The 27,616-nt window shown below is 40.8% G+C and overlaps 1 protein-coding gene across 1 annotated transcript in view; it reads right to left on the bottom strand.

Annotated features, from left to right (window-relative positions):
- edc4 (enhancer of mRNA decapping 4) overlaps positions 1–27,616 on the bottom strand; it is a 113,410-nt gene that overhangs the window by 60,160 nt on the left and 25,634 nt on the right. The window contains exons 10-17 of the mRNA XM_068049542.1: positions 26,583–26,678; positions 25,570–25,669; positions 23,468–23,648; positions 22,042–22,105; positions 17,969–18,060; positions 16,690–16,886; positions 15,821–15,909; positions 4,795–4,948 (exon numbers count right to left, since the gene is read on the bottom strand). Of these exons, the coding sequence (XP_067905643.1) occupies positions 4,795–4,948; positions 15,821–15,909; positions 16,690–16,886; positions 17,969–18,060; positions 22,042–22,105; positions 23,468–23,648; positions 25,570–25,669; positions 26,583–26,678 (973 nt within the window). The remainder of the gene's footprint in view (positions 1–4,794; positions 4,949–15,820; positions 15,910–16,689; positions 16,887–17,968; positions 18,061–22,041; positions 22,106–23,467; positions 23,649–25,569; positions 25,670–26,582; positions 26,679–27,616) is intronic.

Genomic DNA, 27,616 nt, shown 5'->3' with positions numbered 1-27,616 from the left:
AGCCAGGAGACCAACCCTGGTTCAATGAAGAGTGCAGGAGGGCATGCCAGGAACAGCACCAGGCATACCTCAAAATGAGGTGTCAACCTGGTGAAGCTACAACACAGGACGACTTGCATGCCAAACTGCGTAAGCAGCATGCGATAGACAGAGCAAAGCGATCCCATAACCAACGGATCAGATCGAAGCTCTGCAGTCCTGCCACATCCAGCCGTGAATGGTGGTGGACAATTAAACAACTAACTGGAGGAGGTGGCTCCACAAATATCCCCATCCTCAATGATGGAGGAGCCCAGCACATCAGTGCGAAAGATAAGGCTGAAGCATTTGCAACAATCTTCAGCCAGAAGTGCCGAGTTGATGATCCATCTCGGCCTCCTCCTGATGTCCCCAGCATCACAGATGCCAAACTTCAGCCAATTCGATTCACTCCACATGATATCAAGAAACGACTGAAGGCACTGGATACTGCAAAAGCTATGGGGCCTGACAACATTCCGGCAATAGTACTGAAGATCTGTGCTCCAGAACTTGCCGCGCCCCTAGCCAAGCGGTTCCAGTACAACTACAACACTGGCATCTACCCTGCAATGTGGAAAATTGCCCAGTACATATCCTGTACACAAAAAGCAGGACAAATCCAACCCAGCCAACTACCGCCCCATTAGCCTACTCTCAATCATCAATAAAGTGATGGAAGGTGTCATCAGCAGTGCCATCAAGCGGCACTTGCTTAGCAACAACCTGCTCAGTGATGCTCAGTTTGGGTTCTGCCAGGGCCACTCAGCTCCTGACCTCATTACAGCCTTGGTTCAAACATGGACAAAAGAGCTGAACTCAAGAGGTGAGGTGAGAGTGACTGCCGTTGACATCAAGGCAGCATTTGACCGAGTATGGCATCAAGGAGCCCTAGCAAAACTGAGGTCAATGGGAATCAGGGGAAAAACCCTCGGCTGGCTGGAGTCATACCTAGCGCAAAGGAAGATGGTTGTGGTTGTTGGAGGTCAATCATCTGAGCTCCAGGACATCGCTGCAGGAGTACCTCAGGGTAGTGTCCTGGGCCCAACCATCTTCAGCTGCTTCATCAATGACCTTCCTTCAATCATAAGGTCAGAAGTCGGGATGTTCGCTGATGATTGCACAATGTTCAGCACCATTCGCGACTCCTCAGATACTGAAGCAGTCTGTGTAGAAATGCAGCAAGACCTGAACAATATCCAGGCTTGGGCTGATAAGTGGCAAGTAACATTCGCGCCACACAAGTGCCAGGCAATGACCATCTCCAACAAGAGAGAATCTAACCATCTCCCCTTGACAATCAATGGCATTACCATCGCTGAATCCCCCACTATCAACATCCTAGGGGCTACCATTGACCAGAAACTGAACTGGAGTAGCCATATAAATACCGTGGCTACAAGAGCAGGTCAGAGGCTAGGAATCCTGAGGCGAGTAACTCACCTCCTGACTCCCCAAAGCCTGTCCACAATCTACAAGGCACAAGTCAGCAGTGTGATGGAATACTCTCCACTTGCCTGGATGGGTGCAGCTCCAACAACACTCAAGAAGCTCGACACCATCCAGGACAAAGCAGCCCGCTTGATTGGCACCCCATCTACAAACATTCACTCTCCACCACCGACGCACAGTGGCAGCATGTACCATCTACAAGATGCACTGCAGCAATGCACCAAGGCTCCTTAGACAGCACCTTCCAAACCCGCGACCTCTACCACCTAGAAGGACAAGGGCAGCAAATACATGGGAACACCACCATCTGCAAGTTCCCCTCCAAGTCACACACCATCCTGACTTGGAACTATATCGCCGTTCCTTCACTGTCGCTGGGTCAAAATCCTGGAACTCCCTTCCTAACAGCACTGTGGGTGTACCTACCCCACATGGACTGCAGCGGTTCAAGAAGGCAGCTCACCACCACCTTCTCAAGGGCAATTAGGGATGGGCAATAAATGCTGGCCTGGCCAGCGACGCCCACATCCCGTGAATGAATTTTTAAAAATGTTTTATAAAAGGGAAATTGTGTTAGACAAATTTATCAGAGTTCTTTGAGGGTGGATAAAGGGGAACCAGTAGATGTAGGGTATTTGGATTTCTAAAAAGCATTCGATAAGGTACCACATGAAAGAGCTCATGGTATTGGGGGTAAATATATTAGCATGGCCAGAGGATTGGCTAACAGGAAACAGAGAATCGCATTTTCACATTAGCAAACTGTAACTAGTGGGGTGCCACAGGGATCAGTGCTGGAGCCTCAACTATTTATGATCTATATTAATGACTTGATGAATGGACAGAGAATATTGTTGCCAAACTTTGGGATGATACAAAGATAGGTGGGAAACCAAATTGTGAGGACCAAGTGTATGCAAAGAGATAAAAGTAGGGAAGTCTTACTACAGCTGTGCAGGGCACTGTTGAGACCGCACCTGCAGTACTGCAGACAGTTTCGGTCTCCTTATTTAAGGAGGGATATACTTGCATTAGCAGTTCAGAGAAGGTTCTCTAGGCGGTTTCCTGGAATGAAGGGGTGTCTTATGAGGAAAGGTCGAGTAGGTTGGGCCTATACTCATTGGAGTTTAGATGAATGAGGGGTAATCTTATTGAAACAAAAAAAGATTCTGAGGAAACTTGACAGGGTAGATGCTGAGAGGATGCTTCCCCTTATGGGAGAATCTAGAACTAGGAGGCACAATTCAAAATAAAAGGGCTCCCTTTTTAAGTTGGAGATGAGGAGGAATTTCTTCTCTCAGAATTGTTAATCTTTAGAATTCTCTATCCGACAGAGAGAGGCTGGGTTATTGAATATATTCAAGGTTGAGTGAGACTGATTTTTGATCTACGAGGGAGTCAACAGTTAAGGGGGGGCAGGCAGGAAAGTGGAGTTGAGGCCACAGTCAGATCAGCCATGATCTAATTAAATGGCGGAGAAACTGAATGGCCGACTCCTAGCCCTATTTCTTATGTTATGTTCAAAGCAAGAGGAGCAGAGATTTAGAAAGATAGTTACAGTGCAGAGAGGCTAGATGGCTGAAGGTATAGCTACCAGTAGTGGGGAGAGGGGAGCAGGTGGGCCAGAATTAAAGGAAAGCAGGATTTGGGGTGGTTACAGAAATAGGGATAAGCGAAGGCATAGAAGGGATTTCAATACGAGGACGAGATTTTAAATTGAATGCGTTGTGAAACTGGAAGTCAATGTAGGTCAGCAAGCACAGGGGTGATGGGTGAGGACCCAGGGTTAAGATATGGGCAGCAGAGTTTTAAGGTAAGCATGCAGGTGCAACAGGCGGTAAAAAAGGCAAATGGTATGTTGGCCTTCACAGCAAGAGGATTAGAGTACAGGAGCAGGGATGTCTTGCTGCAATTAACAGGGCCTTGGTGAGGCCACACCTGGAATATTGTGTGCAGTTTTGGTCTCCTTATCTGAGGAAGGATGTTCTTGCTATAGAGAGAGTGCAGTGAAGGTTTATCAGACTGATTCCTGGGATGGCGGGACTGATGTATGAGGAGAGATTGAGTCGGTTAGGATTATATTCACTGGAGTTCAGAAGCGTGAGGGGGGATCTCATAGAAACCTATAAAATTCTAACAGGAATTGACAGGTTAGATGCAAGAAGGATGTTTCCAATGGTGGGGGAGTCCAGAACCAGGGGTCATAGTCTAAGGATACAGGGTAAACCTTTCAGGACTGAGATGAGGAGAAATTTCTGCACCCAGAGAGGGGTGAGCCTGTCGAATTCGCTACCACAGAAAGCAGCTGAGGCCAAAACATTGTATGTTTTCAAGGAGTTAGATATAGCTCTTGGGTCTAGAGGGATCAAAGGGTATGGGGCGAAAGCGGGAACAGGCTACTGAGTTGATCAGCCATGATCATAATGAATGGCGGAGCAGGCTCGCAGGGCCGAATGGTCTACTCCTGCTCCTATTTTCTATGCTTCTCTGTTAAGCTGGAGTTTATGGAGGGCAGCAGATGGGAGGCCAGCAAGATAATCACTGAACTAGTCAAGTCTGGAGGCTTGGATGATGGCTTCAGTTGCAAATGGGTGATGCAGGGGCAGATGTTATATGGAAAATACACACATTTAATAAAACTGTAGATTTTTAACAAAAACAGAAATATTCAAACAGACTTTTCAGTCATGAACAAAAATATTATTACATTCCTCAAAGAACACTAATTTTTTTGCAGTCTGGAGTTATACACATCCAGAATAGCACAGATGAAAATAGATTCTGTGTAAAATATAAAACAAAACAGTTGGCATTTTCTTGTTGATTAACCATCTAAAAATACTGAAACATATTGAAATATTGAAACATATCTTCGGATTTTAGCAGTAAATTACAAGATGACAAGTTAATTTTTGTCCATCCAGTGCTCTTTGAGCTTGATAGCAGCCAAACAGATTTCACTGCATTAAGTAGGAATGCTTAACATTTGCTTCTATAAGCATAACATGTGGACACCAAGCTAATTGCTGTCACCCTTGGATGATTATTATTTTTAACATGCATGAAAAAATATAGAAAGGTATTAAGTTGATACTTTTCGTATTTATGTTGCAAAGCGCTCCATGTCTATACTTTTTTTCCCCTTTTAACCTTTATTCTAGTATCAGTATCTTATATCTTATATCTTATTTTTGGCCCAAGATGTGCTTCACAAACATCCTCCCCATCATCCGACAGTACGTGTCACTTCTATGAAAATCAATACAACGAAACCACCCCCCTCCCCTTTTAAAAAAAAGATGCCTTCTTTTGTAATGGGCATACCTGAAGAGGCTTTGTAGGCAGCTGGTCAGAGAGCCCTTGGATAAGCTGTACAGAATTGTTTCTGGGACTAGCTTGGACAGTGTTGCTCGTGTTGCTATGGAGAGTGACTCTTTCCAATGTCATCTTTGGACTCAGACACAGGTCTTCAGCAGGTCTTTTTAAAAAAAAAGAAAATACACAAGGAGATAAAGCATTACTGCAGATTCCGGTGAATGATAATTTAACTGAGAGGCCAAATTCTATAAATCTTGTCACAAAATTCTAATTTATAAACTTGGACAAGTACAAAAATTCTCCTGTGATATCAAGCATGGCACTGAACTGGAAAGTAGACATTATTTCACCTGATTTCTCAAATTTCATACTCAAACCATCAACAAACGCCAACTAAAGTAAGGTGCGTTTGAATTAAACTTGAAGAAACTACCATTTGAGGAACTATGTAGGACATACAAAAAGATCAAGAAGTATGAGCAGTCGGCAAAATCTACCCATTAAAAGTGGAAGAGAAAGAAATAAATCACTAAATATATTTCTGAAAATCCTTTGTCACTATCTTGGTCTCCCTTCTAAGTTGTGCACATTGCTAGAGATAAAATTTTTAATAAGACATAAAAAAGACATTTACAAGAAAATTAAACTTGCCTATACAATAACATTTTCTGTGAGAAATACCAAGGCTTTGCATCAGAGGCTTGTGCCGATCCAAGTAACTGGAGTCTATAGCTCATACAAGCTTCCAAACTATCAGCATCAGCTAAAGAGACAACAGGTGCAGATCTCAGCATTAACCAATGCCTTCCAACTTTTTGTCAACCCAGTTCCAACAAAAAATTGCTGAGAATTAAAAGATCCAGTGAAACAGAAGGTAATTAGTTTCTTCTTTAAATCTAAATCAAATAAGGTAAAAGAATGAAATTTCAATTCCCCTCCCCCGACATAACTCGAGGGCCCGGATTTAGCCAACAGCAGAAAAGTTACAGTGCTCACTGTTGACCTGGAAGAAAGCTGCCCACAAGTAACTGGACACCTCAGTGGCATGGATTTCACCATTCTCTACATTAATTTCATTCCACGTCAGCAATAGGGGATCTCTGGCATCCAGCAATAGTGATGTTATCAAGGAGAAAACCAGGAAGTAGCAAGCACCAATATCCTTCATTCTTTCATTTTCCAGAGAACAAAATAAAGATTGAGACATGCACATTGTATCAAGATAGAAACAAATATCAAACTTAAAGTTTAAAAATCTGTGGAATTTTTATGATGGTGAAATTTGACATTCTGCAAACATATAAAATTAGCTTTTCAGGACCAGACAGATTGTTCAGCAGTTATTATTACTCAGTATGCTTAGTGTTGGAAACCCAGTTACATATCATTCAACAAGATATAGCATATGAGAGAGAGAGAGAGAGAGAATAGCATAAATAGCAGCAGTTCACGTTAAATCAAGTGATTTCTAAGATTTCCATCTGCAAGGACTTCAAAAGCACACCATGTGAAGGAACAGGAAAAATAACTGACAACAACTTCTAAATTTCCATGTTTAACTGCGCATGTGTGGCACCAAATGTTGCTGTCAGTTTCACTGAGTAATGACGGTGAAGGCTGACAGTCTCAACATCATTATAACCGCAAAGTTCAGACTACAGCAAATTTATGTATCCTATATGCTACCTGATTGTCTACATCATAAAAGGCAAACAGCAGGACAACTGAGCAGAGATAGAGTTAAAAAGAAAAGCAGCGAGTGAGAAAAGAGCAAGTGAAAGTGCTTTTTATATTTTGTAATGTATTCAAAATGATCACACTAGCTGCACTTTGCTTATATTCAGTTCACAAAACACTGTTGATATAAACTAACAACTTTTTGAAAGATTGAACCATGATTCAAGTTTGGCTGGCGGGTCCAAACAATGTTTCCTCTAAATTGCATGGGAGCACGGCAAACAATGTTTCCTCTAAATTGCATGGGAGCACGGCAAACAATGTTTCCTCTAAATTGCATGGGAGCACGGCAAACAATGTTTCCTCTAAATTGCATGGGAGCACGGCAAACAATGTTTCCTCTAAATTGCATGGGAGCACGGCAAACAATGTTTCCTCTAAATTGCATGGGAGCACGGCAAACAATGTTTCCTCTAAATTGCATTGGAGCACGGCAAACAATGTTTCCTCTAAATTGCATGGGAGCACGGCAAACAATGTTTCCTCTAAATTGCATGGGAGCACGGCAAACAATGTTTCCTCTAAATTGCATGGGAGCACGGCAAACAATGTTTCCTCTAAATTGCATGGGAGCACGGCAAACAATGTTTCCTCTAAATTGCATGGGAGCACGGCAAACAATGTTTCCTCTAAATTGCATGGGAGCACGGCAAACAATGTTTCCTCTAAATTGCATGGGAGCACGGCAAACAATGTTTCCTCTAAATTGCATGGGAGCACGGCAAACAATGTTTCCTCTAAATTGCATGGGAGCACGGCAAACAATGTTTCCTCTAAATTGCATGGGAGCACGGCAAACAATGTTTCCTCTAAATTGCATGGGAGCACGGCAAACAATGTTTCCTCTAAATTGCATGGGAGCACGGCAAACAATGTTTCCTCTAAATTGCATGGGAGCACGGCAAACAATGTTTCCTCTAAATTGCATGGGAGCACGGCAAACAATGTTTCCTCTAAATTGCATGGGAGCACGGCAAACAATGTTTCCTCTAAATTGCATGGGAGCACGGCAAACAATGTTTCCTCTAAATTGCATGGGAGCACGGCAAACAATGTTTCCTCTAAATTGCATGGGAGCACGGCAAACAATGTTTCCTCTAAATTGCATGGGAGTACGGCAAACAATGTTTCCTCTAAATTGCATGGGAGCACGGCAAACAATGTTTCCTCTAAATTGCATGGGAGCACGGCAAACAATGTTTCCTCTAAATTGCATGGGAGCACGGCAAACAATGTTTCCTCTAAATTGCATGGGAGCACGGCAAACAATGTTTCCTCTAAATTGCATGGGAGCACGGCAAACAATGTTTCCTCTAAATTGCATGGGAGCACGGCAAACAATGTTTCCTCTAAATTGCATGGGAGCACGGCAATGTTTCCTCTAAATTGCATTGGAGCACGGCAAACAATGTTTCCTCTAAATTGCATGGGAGCATGGCAAACAATGTTTCCTCTAAATTGCATGGGAGCATGGCAAACAATGTTTCCTCTAAATTGCATGGGAGCACGGGAAACAATGTTTCCTCTAAATTGCATGGGAGCATGGCAAACAATGTTTCCTCTAAATTGCATGGGAGCACGGGAAACAATGTTTCCTCTAAATTGCATGGGAGCACGGGAAACAATGTTTCCTCTAAATTGCATGGGAGCACGGCAAACAATGTTTCCTCTAAATTGCATGGGAGCACGGCAAACAATGTTTCCTCTAAATTGCATGGGAGCATGGGAAACAATGTTTCCTCTAAATTGCATGGGAGCACGGGAAACAATGTTTCCTCTAAATTGCATGGGAGCATGGGAAACAATGTTTCCTCTAAATTGCATGGGAGCACGGGAAACAATGTTTCCTCTAAATTGCATGGGAGCATGGCAAACAATGTATCCTCTAAATTGCATGGGAGCATGGCCGCACAGCAATCCAGAACATACCATACATTGCAATAAGCAGGCTGTGCACAACCAACATCCCCTTTAAGATGTGTGCATGCGCCGTCGTGCAGCAATTTTAAAAGGGAACATGCATTGCAAACAGGGCACACAAAAAAATTTTTATATGTTATGCGTTGTTGTAGGGATATTTGGTTTAAAAAGGAAAGATGCAAATTTAATCATTTCTGACGTTTTATATATTTAAGTATAAAAAGTTGTACTTTAAACAGATGGAAAAGTATGATAAAGAACTGCTTCAAGATATTGACCGATATTACAAAGAAATTTATCTATGCAAGTCGAGCAAGGGTACAAATTCATTTCTACAAACTGTTGTCAAGACACTTTCTCCAGGCAGCAATCGATAAACACTTTCATCACTACTGTCACTGGGGAGATCTCTTACAAACTTCGTCCTTCTTTCTGTGAAGATTTGCACCCTCCCTTCTAGTCAATTCTCTTTGCAACATTATAATCCTTGACTACTGAGAGTCACTGGAAATCTAAAAGTACTGTTAACATCTGACAGCTCTAAATAAACAGCAAACTTCAAGAATTGTGGCTTGCATATTCCAGCATTCATAGATGTAATTATTAGGATTAGATGTAATATGATAGAATTTTCAAAAGGCCTTCGAAAAGGATACCACATAGTCGACTCGCAACTAAGATCAGAGCGTGTGAAGTTGGGGCAAGTAGCATAACTGTTGGCAAACTAGTAATGATAGTAGTGGTTAAGGGTAGGTACCCAGACTGGTAAAGTGGTATTCCACAAGGATCAGCGCTGGGACTATTGTTGTTCACAATTTACTTACAAATGATTGGGACTCACAAATTGGAAGTACAATTTCAAAATCTGCAGACACCAAACTGAGGTATTGTAAATACTGAGGAAGACAAACAAAATGCGGGAAGATTTAATAAGCTTGCAGATTGGGTGTATAATTGGCAAATTAATTTCAATATAGATAAGTGTGAAGTATTACATTTTGGTAGGAAGAGTAAGGAGGCCACATACCGCTTGGACAATACAAGTCTAAATGGGATAGAGGAGCAAAGGAATCTAGCGGTACTGATACACAAATCACTAAAAGTAGTGCGAGAGATTAATTAGGCCATAAAATCAAACAAAGCATTAGGATTCCCTTCTAGGGAGATAGAACTGAAAAGCACAGAAATAATGTTATGAAGGGTGCTCTTGCTATAGAGGGAGTGCAGCGAAGGTTTACCAGACCGATTCCTGGGATGGTGGGACTGACGTATGAGGAGAGATTGAGTTGGTTAGGATTATATTCGCTGGAGTTCAGAAGAGTGAGGGGGGAATCTCATAGAAACCTATAAAATTCTAACAGGACTTGACAGGGTAGATGCAAGAAGCATGGTCCCAATGGTGGGGGAGTCCAGAACCAGGGGTCATAGTCTAAGGATACGGGGTAAACCTTTCAGGACTGAGATGAGGAGAAATTTCTTCACCCAGAGAATGGTGAGCCTGTGGAATTTGCTACCACAGAAAGCAGTTGAGGCCAAAACTTTGTATGTTTTCAAGAATGAGTTAGATATAGCTCTTGGGTCTAAAGGGATCAAAGGGTATGGGGTGAAAGCGGGAACAGGCTACTGAATTGGATGATCAGCCATGATCATAATGAATGGCGGAGCAGGCTCGAAGGGCTGAATGGCCTACTCCTGCTCCAATTTTCTATGTTCCTATGTAATGTAGCAAGGTTCGATACAAAGTTATGTTTCAAGTACTGTTCACAGTTCTGGTCTTATTATGAAATGTATATAGAGGAACTGGAAAAGGTGCAAACAAGATTCTAGGATGATACCAGAACTGAAAGGATATACATATCAGGAAGGCTGAACAGCCAGGAGCTCTTTTCTTGAGAAGAGAGAAGGCTGAGGGGTAACCTAGAGATCTTTAAGGTTATGAAATGCAATAGTTTAGTTATTCAGATTTTCACAAATACACGTGCAGCACAGCAAGTAGCAAAATGGATTAAGCAACCTCGTTTCTATGAACAATTTCAGTAACTGTGTTCTTCAAAGGATTCTGCCATCTACTGGTCAGCAAGCAATAAGTCAAGCTTAATGTGCAGTATGCACCTTGCAAGCATGTATACAAACTTTATTATTCGTTCTTGAGATGCGAGTGTCACTGGCAAGCCAGCATTTATTGCCCATCTCTAAATGCCCTCGAAAAGGAGGTGATGAGCTGCCTTCTTGAATCGCAGCAGTCCATCTAGTGTTGGTACACCAACAGTGCTGTTAGAGAGGCAGATCTAGGAATTTACCCAGTGACGGTGAAAGGACTGCAATATAGCTCCAGGTCAGGATGGTGTGCGGCTTGGAGGGGAACTTGCAGGTGGTGGTGCTCCCACACATGTGCTGCCCTTGTTTTTCTAGGTGGTAGAGGTAATATGGTTTGGAAGGCACCAAAGGAGCTTTGGTGAGTTGCTGCAGTGCATCTTGTAGATGGCACACACTGCTGCCACTGTGCGCCGGTGGTGGAGGGAGTGAATGTTTAAGGTGATGAATGGGGTGCCGACAGGGATAGACACCTACATGTTGCATCACAGACCTTTGACAAAATTACTGACTCAGGCACAGACATGGGGGCAATTAATCTGAATATAAAGTGTATAGCTAATTTAATGCAATCAAAACAGTCCAAGTTAAAATATATTTCTCCCTATAAAGTAGCAAAGCATACAAACATCAATGGAGAGCAGCACTATATTAGCTAGCAAGCAAGCAAAATAGTATGCAATGCCAATGCGAATTACTTTTGTTGACATTCCAGAGAGATGTCCAACTGTCAGGAGTGATCTTGATTACTCGCTCTCTCTCCCCCACCACACCGCTCTCTCTCTACTGCCCTCCTCCCTACCCCACACACTCTCTCTGTTTCCCGCCCCCACTCTCTCTCCCTCTTCCCCTCTTGCTTTCTCTCTGACATTTGCTCAAGGCAGAAACAGTGCTTCCGAACTTTGGACAGATTTGTGGTTTTCCGGTGGACTTAGAAAAGAAAAACAGTATCTGCCAGAATACCCCGAATCTGTCCTAAGGTCAGAAAGCACCTGTCAGCTGTGAAACTGACATTTGAATTTTTTTTTAAAAAGCCTGTTCAGAGAAGCCAACAGGAAATTTCTCATTCCTGAATTTACCAGTCACAGACCCCAAAATTGTTCATCACAGACACTGCAGTCCATGTACGGACACATTGCCAACCTTTGTGTGCCGATCAAGAGGGCTGTTTTGTTCAGGGTGTTGAATTTCTTGAGTGTTGTTGGAATTACATGCATCCAGGCTCATGCAGAGTATTTATTTATTTATTTAGAGATACAGCACTGAAACAGGCCCTTCGGACAACCAAGCCTGTGCCGACCATCAAAAACCCATTTATACTAATCCTACATTAATCCCATATTCCTACCACATCCCCACAATTCCCCTACCACCTACCAACACTAGGGGCAATTTACAATGGCCAATTTACCTATCAACATGCAAGTCTTTGGCTGTGGGAGGAAAACGGAGCACCCGGCGAAAACCCACGCAGTCACAGGGAGAACTTGCAAACTCCGCACAGGCAGTACCCAGAATTGAACCTGGGTCGCTGGAGCTGTGAGGCTGTGGTGCTAACCACTGCGCCACTGTGCTGCCCCTTTTAAATAGAAATAGAACTTCTATCGCACTCCTGACTTATACCATTATAAATGGTCGAAAGGCTTTGGCGAGTCAGGTGGTGAGTTACTCACTGCAGAATTCCAAGCCTCTGACCTGCCCTTGTAGCCACAGCATTTATATGGCTGGTCCAGTTAAGTTTCTGGTCAATGGTGACTTCCAGTGTGATGAGTGGGTGGCGATGCCACTGAATGCCAAGGACTGATGGTTATATTCTCTCTCGTTCGAGATAGTCATTGCCTGGCACCTATGTGCTGCGAATGAATCGTGCCACTTATCAGCTCGAGTCTGAATGTTGTCCAGGTCTTGCTGCACACAGGCACAGACTGCTTCAATATCTGATGGAAGACACAGACCTGAAACGTCAATTCGGTTACCCTCTCCACAGATGCTGCCGGACCTGCTGTGTATTTCGAGCACATTGTTTTTATTTCAGATTTCCAGAAAAGGCAGTATTTTTCTTTTATTTCAGTATCTGAGGAGTTGTGAATGGCACTGAATGCTGCTCAATCATCAGCGAACATTTCCACTTCTGATTTGCTATTGGAGGGAAGGTCACTGATGAAGCAACTAAAGATGGTTGGCCCTGAGGAACTCCTGTAGTGACGGCCTGGGACTGAGATGATTAACCTCCAACAAACACCTTACTTTATGCTAGGTATAATTCCAACCAGTGGAGAGTCTTCTCTCTGATTCTCACCGACTTCAATTTTGCTAGGGCTCCTTGATGCCCCACTCGAAATGCTGCCTTGATGTCAAGGACAGTCACTCTCAGCTCACTTCTGGAATTCAGCCCTTTTGTCCATGTTTGGACCAAGGCTGTAATGAGGTCTGGAGCCAAGTGGCACTAGGGGAACCCAAACTGAGCATCGATGAGCAGGTTGTTCCTGACTAAGTATCACTTAATAACATGATCAACAACACCATGTCAAATACTTGATGATTAAATATCCATTGGACCAGCCTTATATACCAATTTATGAAAAACTTAGTCACTGAGGAACAGAAGAAAATTTACTAACAGGAAAGAAAAGCACTTGGACCATTATTTCTACTCTTTTTTGTTAATCACAAACCCAAATTACTGCCTTCTCATTAAACCTGAAATCCCCTCCTGATACAGAAACATGTACAACTGTCTCTTGGACAGGTGTTAGTTGCTTCAACTGTAACTAAATGTCTACTATCACATTTAAAACCTTCCCTTACTCTTAATTTTTAAAAATTACGCCTCTAGCTTTTGAACCCATCAATATGAAATTATCAGGATCAATTTCATCAATCCCATTCATAATTTTTGAAAACTCCCATTAAGTCACCTCAAAGTCCCTTCTTTCCCAAGCCTAATAAGCCATCCAGTTGTAATCACCACAAAGTACAGCAATAAGGAAACTGGATGGACTTATTGACAACAAGGCATCATAAAAGGATTAGACTAAGGCAATCTCAGCCTAGGTTACCTTGCAAACTCCGCCTACCAACATTTGAAGGTGGGTACCCAAGTTGAGTGTGCTGTTCCAGACTAGTTATGCAACAGCCTGCTATTGTTGTACTTTCAGAATCAATCATAAACTAACGCTCTAGACCCCCATCATCACTATCCTTGGGTATGTCCTACCCCACTGGCAGGACACACCCATCAAATGCGTGTTTGGTTGGGAGTGGCCCTGGGAATGCTCAATATCGACTCAGGGTTGTGAATCTTTCGAATTCGCTACCCCAGAGGGTTGTGGATGCTCCATCATGAATATATCTAAGGCTGAGATGGACAAGTTTTTGGTCTTCAGGGAATCAAGGGATATGGGGAGCAGATGGTAAAGTGGAGTTGAGGCGCAGGATCAGCCATAATCATACTGAATGGCAGAGCAGGCGAAGGGCCGTATGGTCTACACCTGCTCCTATTTCTTATGTTCTTCTGTTCTCTCAGTGAAGAGGCAAATACAGAAGCAGCCTGTCATTCATTTGTCTTTGCAAGGGAACTAAATACATTTTATATACAGAAGTTGGGATGTGTGGTGGTTATGGTATTTATTTCAGAATCCAGAGATCATGAGTTCAGATCCCACCAGAGCAAGTTGTAAAAATAAATTTCATAAAATATTGCAATATGTGGTGAGCAGAAGAATAAAAGCTACCATTCTGCTGTAAGAACCCAAATAACTAATGCTGGAATCACAGGGCCAGGCTAGGTAAGCTGCCACCTGACCCAGTCTGGCTCCATGATTCCAGTCATACAATACTTGGTTGACTCCTGAAGTCCTCTGCAGTGGCCCAGCAAGTGACTCAGTTGCATAATTAATACAATACAAGATCCATCACCACCTCCAGACAATTAAAGATGGACAATAAATATGATCATGCCAGGGCCGAAACAACAAATTGCTGGACTGCAGTAGAGCATCGCTAATAATAAGAAAGCTAATAGAACGTTAGCGCTTATCACGAGGGAAATTGAATACAAAAGTAGGGAGGTTATGCTTCAGCTATACAGAACATTGGCGAGACCACATCTGGAGTACTATGTACAGTTCTGGTGTCCTTATTTAAGGAAGGATGTAAATGCGTTGGAGGCAGTACAGAGAAGGTTTACTAAACTAATACCTGGAATGGGCGGGCTGTCTTACGAGGAAAGACTGGACAGGCTAGGCTTTTATCCACTGGAATTTAGAAGAGTAAGAGGCGACTTGATTGAAACATAAGATCCTGAGGGGTCTTGACAGGGTGGATGTGGAAAGGATGTTTCCCCTTGTGGGAGAATCTAGAACTAGGGGTCACTGTTTAAAAATAAGGGGTCGCCCATTTAAGACAGAGATGAGGAGAAATATTTTCTCTGAGGGTCGTGAGCCTTTTGAATTCTCTTCTGCAGAAGGCGGTGGAAGCAGAGTCTTTGAATATTTTTAAGGCAGAGGTAGACAGATTCTTGATAAGCAAGGGGGTGAAAGGTCATCAGGGGTAGGTGGAAATGTGCAGTAATCAGTTCAGCCATGAACTCACTGAATGGAAGAGCAAGCTTGAAGGGCCGAGTGGCCTATTCCTGCTCTTAATTTGTATGTTCATAATAACAATCTATATTGCATTGAAAAACGTTTCACTTAAAGGCCTCTACCTAAGGGCATATAACTATGACATAGCAATGGGTTATCTTCCAAATAATTTACAATATTGGTCAATTGCACCTGAACTGTAAACCAATGTTAGGTACCAACTGTACTTCCCAGCTAGGTGTTGTGTTACTACACGCAACTTGAAACGACATTGTCCCTTATGATGGTAACGTTCAGTTTCCTCCCGCAATTGGTTTTTACTCAATAAGCCTCATCCAAACTTCACCCCCACCAACAAAAATATTTTTGTTATTTTTTTCCCCCATACCTTAAGTGAAACACATTGAAACTTCGGAATGAAACATTTATCCATTTTTGGCATGATGCAGAGCAAAGCTTTTTTTTTGTCCAATGTGATTTCAAGGAGAGAACAAGAAACAGGGTAAAAGGGAAGGAATGTGTAGACCAGGATGGGACGAAGAGAAATGAGAAGGACAGAAATGAGTCCTCCTCAGCACTCAACATTAAAATGAAATTATCCAGAATGAAAATTATTGAAATTAAGCAGAACTACTGATACTCAATTAATCTTTGAAATGGGCACTGATACTTTTGCATAAGTAATGCTAGTTGCCTACCTTGATGCTGCAGACTCATTAGCAGAGCTGTTACTCAAACCAGTCACTGCAGTCAAAGTGCTTACACTGCTCCCTGGTGACACAGAGATCTGTCCACAATAAAACATTTAGTTACACCAGCACAACACATGCAGTGGACAAGTACAGTCGGCTAAATCCCAATAAATGCAGTAAGTTAAAACTTTTGTAATTGACTGGTACACTTCTCTGCCACTTTGGTAATTACTTTACATTCAGCACTTTGGAACATAAGCCATTTAGCAAGCTGCAGGAGGACAACAATCTGACAGGCTGCAAATAGAATGCTAGAAGGCCTGAAGGGCAGTATTTTAAATGCAAAATGTTTCAGCACAAAGGAGTCCTAAATTAAAGACTTTACCAGCAGTAGCTAACTCAGCAATAGGGAGTCTGGGCTGGCAACCATTTTTCCCACTCTGGGACTCAGTCAGAAGCCAGCCCAGACAATGAAAATCTTCTTCCTGGTCACAGTAAAGATCTAACAAGAAATTAGTTTGGTAACCTCAATCCACATTCTCATAAATGCAGGCCCACAGCATAGAATTGTTAATAATTTCCAAATTGAGTCGCACTCAGTAAAACCATTTAGATGACTGGTGCAGGAATTGATAAATTCATACTAGGGTAATAGTGTATATACACTTCTGGAGTTGGGGGTCAAGGTGCAATGGGTTATCTCCTAAAGTGGGGTTCTAAAATAGTGGTTTCAGAGTTTCACCTTGCATCTGGCCATGCCTGACAGAGGTAAGAGTGCCACATTCCTCAGAATATTCTTTAGTGACAAAAAGCAAAAGTTCACTGGAAAATACAAATTTTAGAATCTATCTTCAGATAAAAACATTAACACTTACCTGTGGAAGTGAAGTGCTAGGAGCCATGAAAGCATCAGGAGTCATTAACTTTGGTTTCACATCATTGGAGACAGAAAGAAAGTCTGTAGGAGCTGGAAGATCCACTATACGGCACAGATCATGCTGAGAACCCCGGCCAGAGCCCTTATCAGATGTTGGCCCTTCAATGCTCACATCTGTTCGGTGATCTGCAAATGCTTCAAAAGCAAAAATAGGTGTGAAGCATTAATTGCTCCATTGGGTTTTGAAACAAGGATTCAGTGCTAGAGCATGGATCCACAACTTTTGACCCTTCTCAATTGATGACCTCAACCACAGGATCATATTCTGTCAATGATAGTGACAGTGAAGATTTAGATACAAAAGTCTTTCCAGATAAAATGCACAACTCCCATACACCAGGCCTGAGCATTATTATGACCACTTATTTTTAAACCATATACTAAAAATATCAGACTATGCAGCAGAAAACTGCAGATTATGTAAGGTTACACAAACAAATAGGTATTTTAAGGCACAACACATGGTTAACATGAAAACTGACAATTTTAGTTCGATAGTAAGTCAGCCTGAAAATCTACAAAATGTAAATATTGCATCACAAGAGGTATATGTACCTTCCAAATTCATTAGAATTCAACTTGATCACTCACTAAATATCAATTCAATAGATAATAGACTGCTCATTTTATTGCACATCGAACAATAACTTGCACTTATTTGGCACCTTTAACATAGTAAAAACACTCAGCGCTTCACAGAAGCCAAGACAAAATTGAGAGAGATATTAGGACAGGTGACCAAAAGTTCAGTCAAAGTAGTGTGTTTTAAGGAGCAACTTAAAGGTGCACGTTACTTTTAATTATATATCAAACAGATATGCTAGATTTCCAACTACTCAAAAAATTGCATTGGAAAAATAGGTATGTCTGATATTGAGTGCAGAATTATGTAGATTTTTAATTCAACTGTTTTAAACAAAATACTGTCACAGTCATTTTGACCTGTTAGACAATATCTGCAGTTCACTAATATTTGAAGTTCTCCTTAAGCTGAACTGAGTTATTTGAACATCCATTTGATTTTGCAGCAACAAATACCAGATTTATTTGAAAGATTATGGTGAGATATTCCATGTTATAACAAAGAAAATTCTTGAAAACTAAATCCAGTAAATGTAAAAGGACAAAATATTCTCAAACTAAAAACAATTGGATAAAATAGCTTTGTATAGTGCCCTGATGTAATGTTAAGTGACAGGTCAAAGTTTACAACTTACTGAAATCTTCATGGGAGACTGTAGACGGCATTAAAACAGGTTCTTCTGCATTCTGATGTGGCTGGAAATAAATCTGCACATCTTGAAGTGTTCTGAAACAAGAAAAATGTTAAGAACATTTTGTGAAGGTAACAGAAGCAATTTGTAACCCACAACCTATGCCTAACGCCGCCTAAGGATTCTGACAACAAAGAAAATCCAATGTTTCAAGTGGCCCTCTGGTCACACTTCATAGTTCGTACAACAGCAGAAGGACAATTGTCCATTCCATTTCATCCAAATGAAACAAAATAAACAATTAGAATGTAGCACATTGCTACAGAAGGTCAGACTCCTTGAGAGAAGGAATAAAGGAAAGACAATTTTCCAACATAAAGTAGCCTGAATGGTGAATGCTCAAGCTGTTAACATGGCTCTTACAAAACAATAAAAAACCAGTTTTATGCAATGCAAATTTCTGAACAGATCCAGGTGTCAAAAAATGGTACTTGACAGGATGCATAATAATCCTGTTTTATACAGTATGGAAATGTATCATGGTCCAGGGATGATGGAGGGAAGCAACCGCATTTCCTCAAGAATACCTATCCAAGCCTACCCCATTATGTCAATTGATCCCATCAAATGTTCCCACTGGTTTTGAATAAAATGTTTGAGTGGAATAGTTCTAGCAGCTCAAGATTCTTGAGGACAAAATACATTTTCTTGGAACCTACGTTTGACATTTTACAAGTAACCCGAATGAAGGTCTATCTTGCTATTTATGTGCATGTAAAGCAGGATGAACATACATCCTTCATTTTGAAGGAGATGAGCTCTTATCCCCAACAACTTGAGCTTCTTAACTCTGTGTGGATTATTTCATTCAATGTAATTCATATCAGAAATAAAATCTAAGAAATATGTTCAATACTGACTTTTAAAGTAGAAGAAAACCTTAAATTTAGAAACTTTTAAAGACAAGTGGGACCTTAAGAAAATATTAGAAAAGCTCGTCTGAACAAGTTACTAGTATTCAAGAGACTGCATGTCCTCTCTGTTGAACTGCATTGCAACATGATAAATATAATTAATCATACCTGAGTCTGACTCATCTATTGCTTTCGGTTAAAACTATCAGTAGTACCACAGGTATCAGCCATTATTTATAATTAGACTCCTACTAAAATAGATTAATTTAAAATGGAATCAGTATGAAAAATCTACAAACTGGTATTTGAACATTGCATCATATTCAAAACATGTTTTGATCCCAGAAAATAAATTCCGTATTCAACTAAATCTAGATAAGGGGATAAAATTGTAACTCTGAAATAGCACCTAGCCAACAAGATGCTCATCCATGTTCTACTATGAAAGGACTATGCATCTGAACTATACCCTGTGCAGAACATTGTCCTTTAAACAATGACTCACTCAAGGATAACTCATCTATTACTTAAAAAACAGAAAAATCAGATTTTATTTTGATCGGGTGCTTGAAATTATGAGACTAGAGTAGATAGAACCAAACTGTTTCCAGTGACTGAGGCCTCTAAAATGCACAGATACAAGACTAAAATGCAAGGGATTTAGGACAGAAAGGAGAAACTTTTTTTTTTTAAAACATAGAAAATAGGAGCAGAAATAGTCCATTTGGCCCTTTGGGCCTGCTCCACCATTCAAAAAAGATCATGGCTGATCGTCTAATTCAGTACCCTGCTCCCGCTTTCTCCCCATATCCTTTGATCCCTTTGGCATTAATATATCTATATCCTTCTTGAATATATTTAATGACTTCGCCTCCACTGCCTTCTGCGGTAGAGAATTCCACAGGTTCACCCACCCTCGGAGTGAAGAAATTTCTCATCTCGGTTCTAAATGGCATACCCCGTATCCTGAGACTGACCCCTGGTTCTGAACTCCCCCAGCCATCGGGAACACCCTCCCTGCATCTAGCCTGTCTGGTCCCGTTAAAAATTTACAGGTTTCTATGAGATCCCCTCTCATTCTTCTAAACTCGTGAATATAGGCCTAGTCATCCCAATCTCTCCTCATACGTCAATCCTGCCATCCCAGGATGGCACAAAGCTGTGGAATGGGTTACCATAGTCAGTGACTGAAACAGAGACAATGTCAACATTTAACAACTGGTTACAGACACAGTTCAAGAAAAGAGGAATAAAGATATATAGGAACAGAACAGAAATATGGGGTTAGGACTCATGTCCACATGGAGAACAAACACCAACACAGACCGCCTGGGCTGAATGGTATGTTCCCATTCTGTAATTTCTGTCTAAGTGTGTAGCTGAAGCCAGACCTGGAAAGTCTGAGGTTTAATCGTCAGGCTGTGCTGTTAGTTGATGTATGTTAGAATAGCAGTGGGGAAGAAAGGTTCTCGTGCTAGACTGCTACCCAGAAATCTCAGCTGGAAACGAATGCCTGTGGAGAGCATCAGATTCACCTCTGATATCCCTGCAGTCAAATAACTTACTGACGAACACTGCCTAAGGTCACAAGAATGGCCACTTGGTTGAGGTACCACAGGGCATCAAACACCTATGGAAATGTATCCCACCATGGAGGCAATCCCTCAGGAGGAGGGGGCAAATTTAGCAGAGAATAAAATGTTTTAAACAAAATCAACATCCTAGGGCTCTTTCTTTTTGAGGACTCCTCTAAATGTTGAAACAATTAGATGCAATATTTTTCCCAGCCCACACCATCAAGCTCAGTATCAAGTCAGTTTCTCGCAATCCTATGTATGAAAGCTCTACCAAAAGTTCAATTGGTTCAGATACTAAAATTAAAATCTCAAGTTCAACCCCAATCGGTGTTGAATTAAGTGACTTCAATAGCTTGGCACTTGGGTGGTGCAAGTTATTTCAGTGCCCTCAGCTAGATCAGAAATATCTGTCAAGGTTCACACACCTGATCATGATTCTGTAACTTCTGCCATAAAGTGTAATTGTACAGGCATTAAGCAAGAACAGGATTGGCTGCAAATAACCTCCCCACCTGAACGACGAGAAGCCTGTCAACACAGAGTTGTCTTTCATGCGAGCCCAGGCAGCTAACAGCGAGAAAGGCATTTGGTCCATCGAAGCACATCCTTTGTGTGCTTTAAACTTTCTCGTGATACATCTAACTGCATTTCCAACAACCCTAATTTTTTTTTCTCCCACAGAACTCCCTGGCAGATCATTCCACACATTTATCACTCTGAGTAAAGAAGTGTTTTGAAGTTTACTACTATATTTTAATTCAGATCATCAAGCTTGGCTATTTGAGTGAGGTGCTTGAGAGCCATGTTGCAGCATAAGTTAGTGCATTTAGGATAAAGTTGGAGAATACAAAGCCTAGAAAAGAGCCTGCAAAAGACACTAAAATTATTTTGATGTGGGTGTCAAGTTAAGTTTCTAAAGTGGTAAAACTGTTGAATTTATCCTTCCTTAAAAATAGAGGGGACAAAACTATATTTCTAGGCCTGGTCTGTCCAGACAGTGAGAGTCTGTGATTATTGTTTTTATTTCAACAATTACATATTCAAAAATACTTCTAATAATCAGACATTAGAAAATCAAAAACATTCATTTTGCAGCATTGCAATCAAATTTTTCAAAAAATATTCTCTTCCTGCTTTGAGCCAGACCTTGAATCAGAAACAACACAGGACTGAGGAGCCCTGGCGAACCCAAGGTGAGGAGGACCAGTTATATTTATTAAAGTATTTCCATGAAGTTGGTTCAAAAAATCTGCTATTTAATAGGAATAGTGGTCTACCACATGTAAAATTCCAAACAAAAAACTATCCAAGACTACAGCTCCAGCAGATGAAACATGAAGTAATATACACATCCAAACCCCTTCAAGTACAGAAGTCTTTTTACACAATATTTTAAAGGGCTCTTTTTTAGCTTTGTCAGGCTTTAAGATTAATCAGTACCCTCCATAATCTATTCTTAGACACAAATGTAAATATCGCCTAAGATACAAGAGAACACATATATGTAAAAAAATAACTAACTGGGTGTCCATTTGCAACACAAAGTCAGCAATAAATTTAGAGAAATCTCAACTGTTACACTTACTTGGTGTGTACACAGTATAATTTTATCTGTACTACTGAAGATTCAACAGGGCCAGTAGTTCCTTCTGCCAAGAAAAAATTAAATATAAATCAGAAATTGTGCATAAGAACATCTTTACAACACTGAACAGAGGACAAAGAGGCAAAGATATTAGAAGTAAAGAGTATTACAGCACAAAAACAATCCATTTAGCTCATCAAGTCTGTGCCAGTGTTTTCCACCACATGAACCAGCTAGACTAATCTTACCCTCCCTCTATTTGCCCCCACATACCCTTTGTTATTCTAGTTCTACCTAGTAAGTCACCAAATGTAATTTATTAAGGATGCGGTCCTGCTAATTTTCTGAAAGTAGTCCAGCCTCCAAAACAAGTAACCGAGTATCATTTGAATGAAGCAGATCCGTACAACTCGACCCTTTATTAATTTTCCTTCATGTTAGAACTGCAAGCTATGTGAATTCTATTTCGTAGAGTCATTACAGCACAGGAGGCCGCCATTTGGCCAATCAAGTCCAAGCCAGCTCTCTGCGAGCAATCCAGTCAGGCCCATTCCCCTGCTAAAACAGCTTCAGTTTTAAAACCAGGTTTTAAAGTATTTTCAGATTTACACAAGCTATGAATTTCCATTTGCATTTGTACCATTTATATTATTTAGACAACTGCCAAGAAACAGTAGGTTGTGAAAGCAAATGCAGTGCAAGACACAACTCAACTGCTGCTAAAGAAGCTGGATCAGTTGTGTGAAGAGATCTGTAATTTATCAGGGATAAAAGAACTTAACCATATTGAGATACAAACAGTGACATTTCAGATTACAAATTCATTTTTAAAAAATCAGTAATTACAGGTTAACAGCAGTAAGGACAGATAACATTGTTCTGAGAACATATACACATTCAGAACTGGCAGAAGGATGAGATTTTATCAAAAATATGTTATGAATCACATATCTGTTCAGTATGAATAAGTTTAATTCTCGTACCATAGATTTTAGTGACTTCACAACTTCAGTGAAAACTGTCGTAATAACAAAGGAGTGTTTGTGAATTCTTGCAGGTTTACACTGCTTTTCTCACATGATGAAAACCCTAAACACAACCACCCATCTAGATGACGAATTTTCCCCAAAGGAGGGCAACATAAACACTAAGAAATGCACCACAATCAAGAGCAGCACTGATAGCATCCTGGGACCAGACTACCTGCCTGCCTTTTCAGTCCGAGAATTGTACACAATGAAAAGGACAAAGTCTAGACAGATCACAAACTCTATGCTGAAACATGTGCCCAAATGTCAGCATGTATGTAGTCACTTGCTTTTTTCCTGTGTTTGTAAGATAGCACTGAGTTGCGATATATGCAATTATTCTTTAAAAACAGTACATGCACAGCATCCTCAAGTGTACCATCAATTGTTTGGCTGACCTGCATTTAAAGTGTCACTCTCTTCCTCAGCTGGTAGAACCTCTGTGTGTCTTGGGCGACATCTGCTGACATCCTGGATGCCAAAGCTGAGCACTGGGTGAGTAAGCAAAAACTCAGATATGGAGACAAAATGGGCCTTGCCTTCATCCTGGTTCTGATGTAGCTCCATCACATACAACACCTGCAACAGTTAAGTTGCTATTTAAGTGCATAGGTCCATTTCAATTTGAACAATTTGGCATGTGAACACTATATTAAAAAAAATACAAAAAGAGAACCTACATTTATAAAGCATCTTTAACAACCCAAGCAGTTTCAGAGGCAAAATAAAATCAAGTCAAATAATAGAAGAGCAAGGGATGACAACAAATGCCATGGTTGGAGAGAGAGATTTTAAGGTGCCAAGCAGCAAGATTGAAGAGTTTATGAAATGCCAGAATGAGACTATGAAAACAGGGGTGGAAAGGATTTCAGGGCTGGAAGAATGAAGGGCTCATGCGGATATGCAGGACTAAAAAGGTTGTAGATGCAGAGAAGGCCAAAGCAATGAAGGGACTTATAAACAATGATGAGGATTTTGATAGTGTTGGGAAGACAAAAGAGGCAATGAAGATCAAGAAGGCCAAAGGCAATAGGGGAGCAGGATTTAGTGCAAGACAATGGTGGAATACTCGACAAGTTGGAGATAAGTAGGGTGCAGCTTAGGAGGCACTGGGAAGTTTGAGTCTAGAGTTGAGACTGAATGTTTCGCCAGCAGTGGGTAAGAGGCGAGGTAAATGCAGGTGAAATTAGAGAGAGAAATAGATGTTTTGGTGACACAAAGGTTATGAAGTTTGTAGCTCAGCTCAGGGTCGAGTAAAATATTTGGAATGTACACCACAAGATTAAATCTGGGTGAGCAGCTGAGGAAGAGAATGGAATAAAGGGCCAGGGTGTGGTGTTCTTGGTCAGGGTCAAACCCGATAGCTTCAATCTTGCCAACATTATACTTTGTTGGACACCTTGGTGGCCAGGAGTCTCTAATCCCAGGTCTATATTGATCTTGATGTGAGCAGTCTACACATTAAGTCATCAGCCAGCAACCCAAATCCAAGCAGAACAACCAAACTGGTTTACAGAAGTAGCTAGCTCCACAGCCCAAGAACTGAGACCATGTTTAGAGAGAAAGCTAGCAGCATCTTTACTATTTTATACATCAAGGAAGGTAGAGGAATACTGCACTATTCATTCACTTCTCATGTAAATAAGAATATTTGTTGGTTCAGAGGCTGAGTCCTCAGCATATGAGTGCACAGTTAGCCTAATGACAGACAGGAATCACACGATGGCAAAATACATTCCAGAAGCTGGTGTACAAAATAAGGGTTCTTAGTTAAAATTCCTGGGTCTTTCAATAATTTACCTAGCTTTCTGGTAGGAAAAGGTATGCTCTGGATTGTAGGGGACACAAGGTCTGGTTACTGCAGTGGCCAGTTACACCAAGCAGAAGAAAAACATTTAGTGTAAAAAAAAACCTGAAAATGTTACATGGTGATGGCAGATGAAAAAGCCAGAGGAACAGATTCTGTCAAAGACTACATCAGTGAGTACTGAGGTAAGAGTTAGTTGTATAGTCAGCAGGGGATTGAGTAAACAGGAGGTGGAACTCAGAAGACAAATGGGGTCTGGACAGAGGAAGAAAAGATGGGTTCAATTGGTCAAAACTAGATGGGTGGCAGCGATGGAGGATGTAGCTGAGGCAAATGAGCACAGGGTCTCAATCTTGGGGGTAAAAACATCCACAAGTTCGTCACATCCAACTTTTACACTCATTAATAGCATAAGAAAGAGAGACATACTGCTCGACAGAGACAAAAATCTCAAAACTACATTGCATTAAAATAATTTTAAGTCCAACTTGTGAAAAAAGTTGAAGAATGACTTCTCAAAGCAGCACCTTGGATGAAATTACAAACCATGCAAATGAAGCCCAAATAACTTATCATTTGAAATCCAAAATGACTAACATGTTCACTGTGTGTGAACCACTGTAATTAAAATTCATAGTACTGGGAATGAAAGCAATTGCAAAGATGCACTGCAAGAGATTTGAAGAAGCTTACTTTTCTCTGTACGTCACTGAGGATTAGGTATTCTGCAGATAGATCCAAACTAGCTTTCAGACTTGGGTATACATTGGTATTAAAAGAGTCGGGCATAAACCTAAAGTATTAAAAGAAAATACATAACTATGGTACAATAAAGGTAACCCCATTCACCTCCAAGCATCACCAAACTGGAGCTGATGACCACAAATTACCAAGGAAAATACTGGCAGTGCACACAACTCAGGAGGAGAAAAATTGAAGGAAAGGTATTTTAGCCTAAAATTTAAACTAGATAGATATGGCAAAACTCACATTATGGCCTGTAACAGCCAATGGGAAAAAGATAAAGCTGAGATTAAGGAGTACAATATTTAATTAGCAACCAGTGCCAAAGTAAGTTTTTCCAGTAATCTGCTTGGAGCTACTCCCAGAAAAGGGGGAGAAAGCTTGGCTTGTTCATAGTTATGAACAATTGCTTTGATTTATTCAAGAACATTCAAAACAAACAAGGTACACACATCTAGACTATACTTGTCTTATAAGCATGCAACAAAACAGTGTTACACTAAGCCACTTTTAGTTAACCAATCCTGCCCCCAGATTGGCCCACGGCTTACCATTTGATATCAGTATACACAAGATTTAAAACTAGGAACAACATTCCTAGCAGCAGGAACAGAAGGTGCAATGAGATAATAATCCTGAATACACAGTCTGTCTACCAAGATTTTAATAACTCAGGCAGCAAAATCCAATATTCAAGTATTTTAACAGTGATGTGATACCACAAACTAGAACTAATCACCATTCGGGTGGATGGCAGCTACAACGGGTTAAACCAGTTATAGGGAAAGAAAATTAAAGAAATCAACACCCTAAGGTCTTTAAGTCATGTTGTATTACAAACTGACCAGCTTAGCAAATGAGTGAAGTTAACATTAACACAGCTTAAAAACAGGCCACAGTTTAAGTTTAAAGCCAGTATACACTGTATTTCAGCTGTTCTATTTTAATTTTGTATTTTGCACCTGATAGTCTGTAAACAAGTCCATGACACAGTACACCACATCTTCAGCTCCCTGTTCTGATCTGCTCCAGTGATCAAGAAACGCCAGAATGGGACACTACAGAACAGAGAAACAGTAGAGTTAGCAGAGGATAAAACTAGAGCTAGCAAGTGTCAATATCAATAAAATGAACCTGCATTTATATAGCACCATTCATGACCTCAGGACAGCCCAAAACACTTAGTCAATGTAGTACTTTTTGAAACAAGACTGTTTATTAGTGATGACTTTATCTTTAAAAAAGTTTTACTCGAGGCTGTTACTGTTTTTTTTATTGTTCTCATCAATCAGCTTTATTTAAAAGCTAACTGCTTCATACAGCACAACTTCTTTACCTTAGCAGAATAGTAGAATCACCAGAAGCCATAATGTCTGCAGCCCACTATTTGTGGCTTAATCACCTTGGGATTTTAAGTTCATTTAAAAAATCCTTAGAATTTTTTCCCCTAGATTTTGTCTCCATAACAAGTTTGGTTTGCTTGGAGGAAAAAAGCAACAAAAATCTTAAAATTCAGGGAAGGGGAACAAAAAATTTGCAAAAACTTGTCAGGACACCACTTCAACAAAACACTTTTCTCATGGCTGCAGGTACTCTTTTCACTGATGCCCCACAGGAATTTCACTTTTGCACCATCACTGTCTGCCATGGTAGTTCCGTGTTCTCTAACCTGGCAGTCATTCTGTACATTTTAGATTGCTCTGCAGCAGTTCTGACATCACAGCAACACAAAATGGGAATTGCCCTTTCATCAGCAGTAAGGTACCAACATATTAAACAAACAAGAACACTGTTGATAGGACAACATTTAACCACAACTTTTTAAGGGTTTAATTGACCTTTTGATCACACAAAGCATTTAAGGCCAGAAGGCCTATTTAGAGGTACACCAATATGAAAATAATGATGCTTTTTGCCCATAAAGCCTTCTATACAACCACATACTCTGAGCAGCAGATTTCATGAAAAGGCAGAACTGACGGTGTAGCATGATTTA

This window comes from Heterodontus francisci, chromosome 17, assembly GCF_036365525.1.
Source record: "Heterodontus francisci isolate sHetFra1 chromosome 17, sHetFra1.hap1, whole genome shotgun sequence".
Lineage (NCBI taxonomy): Eukaryota > Metazoa > Chordata > Chondrichthyes > Heterodontiformes > Heterodontidae > Heterodontus > Heterodontus francisci.
This window is presented reverse-complemented; position numbering and strand designations above follow the sequence as displayed.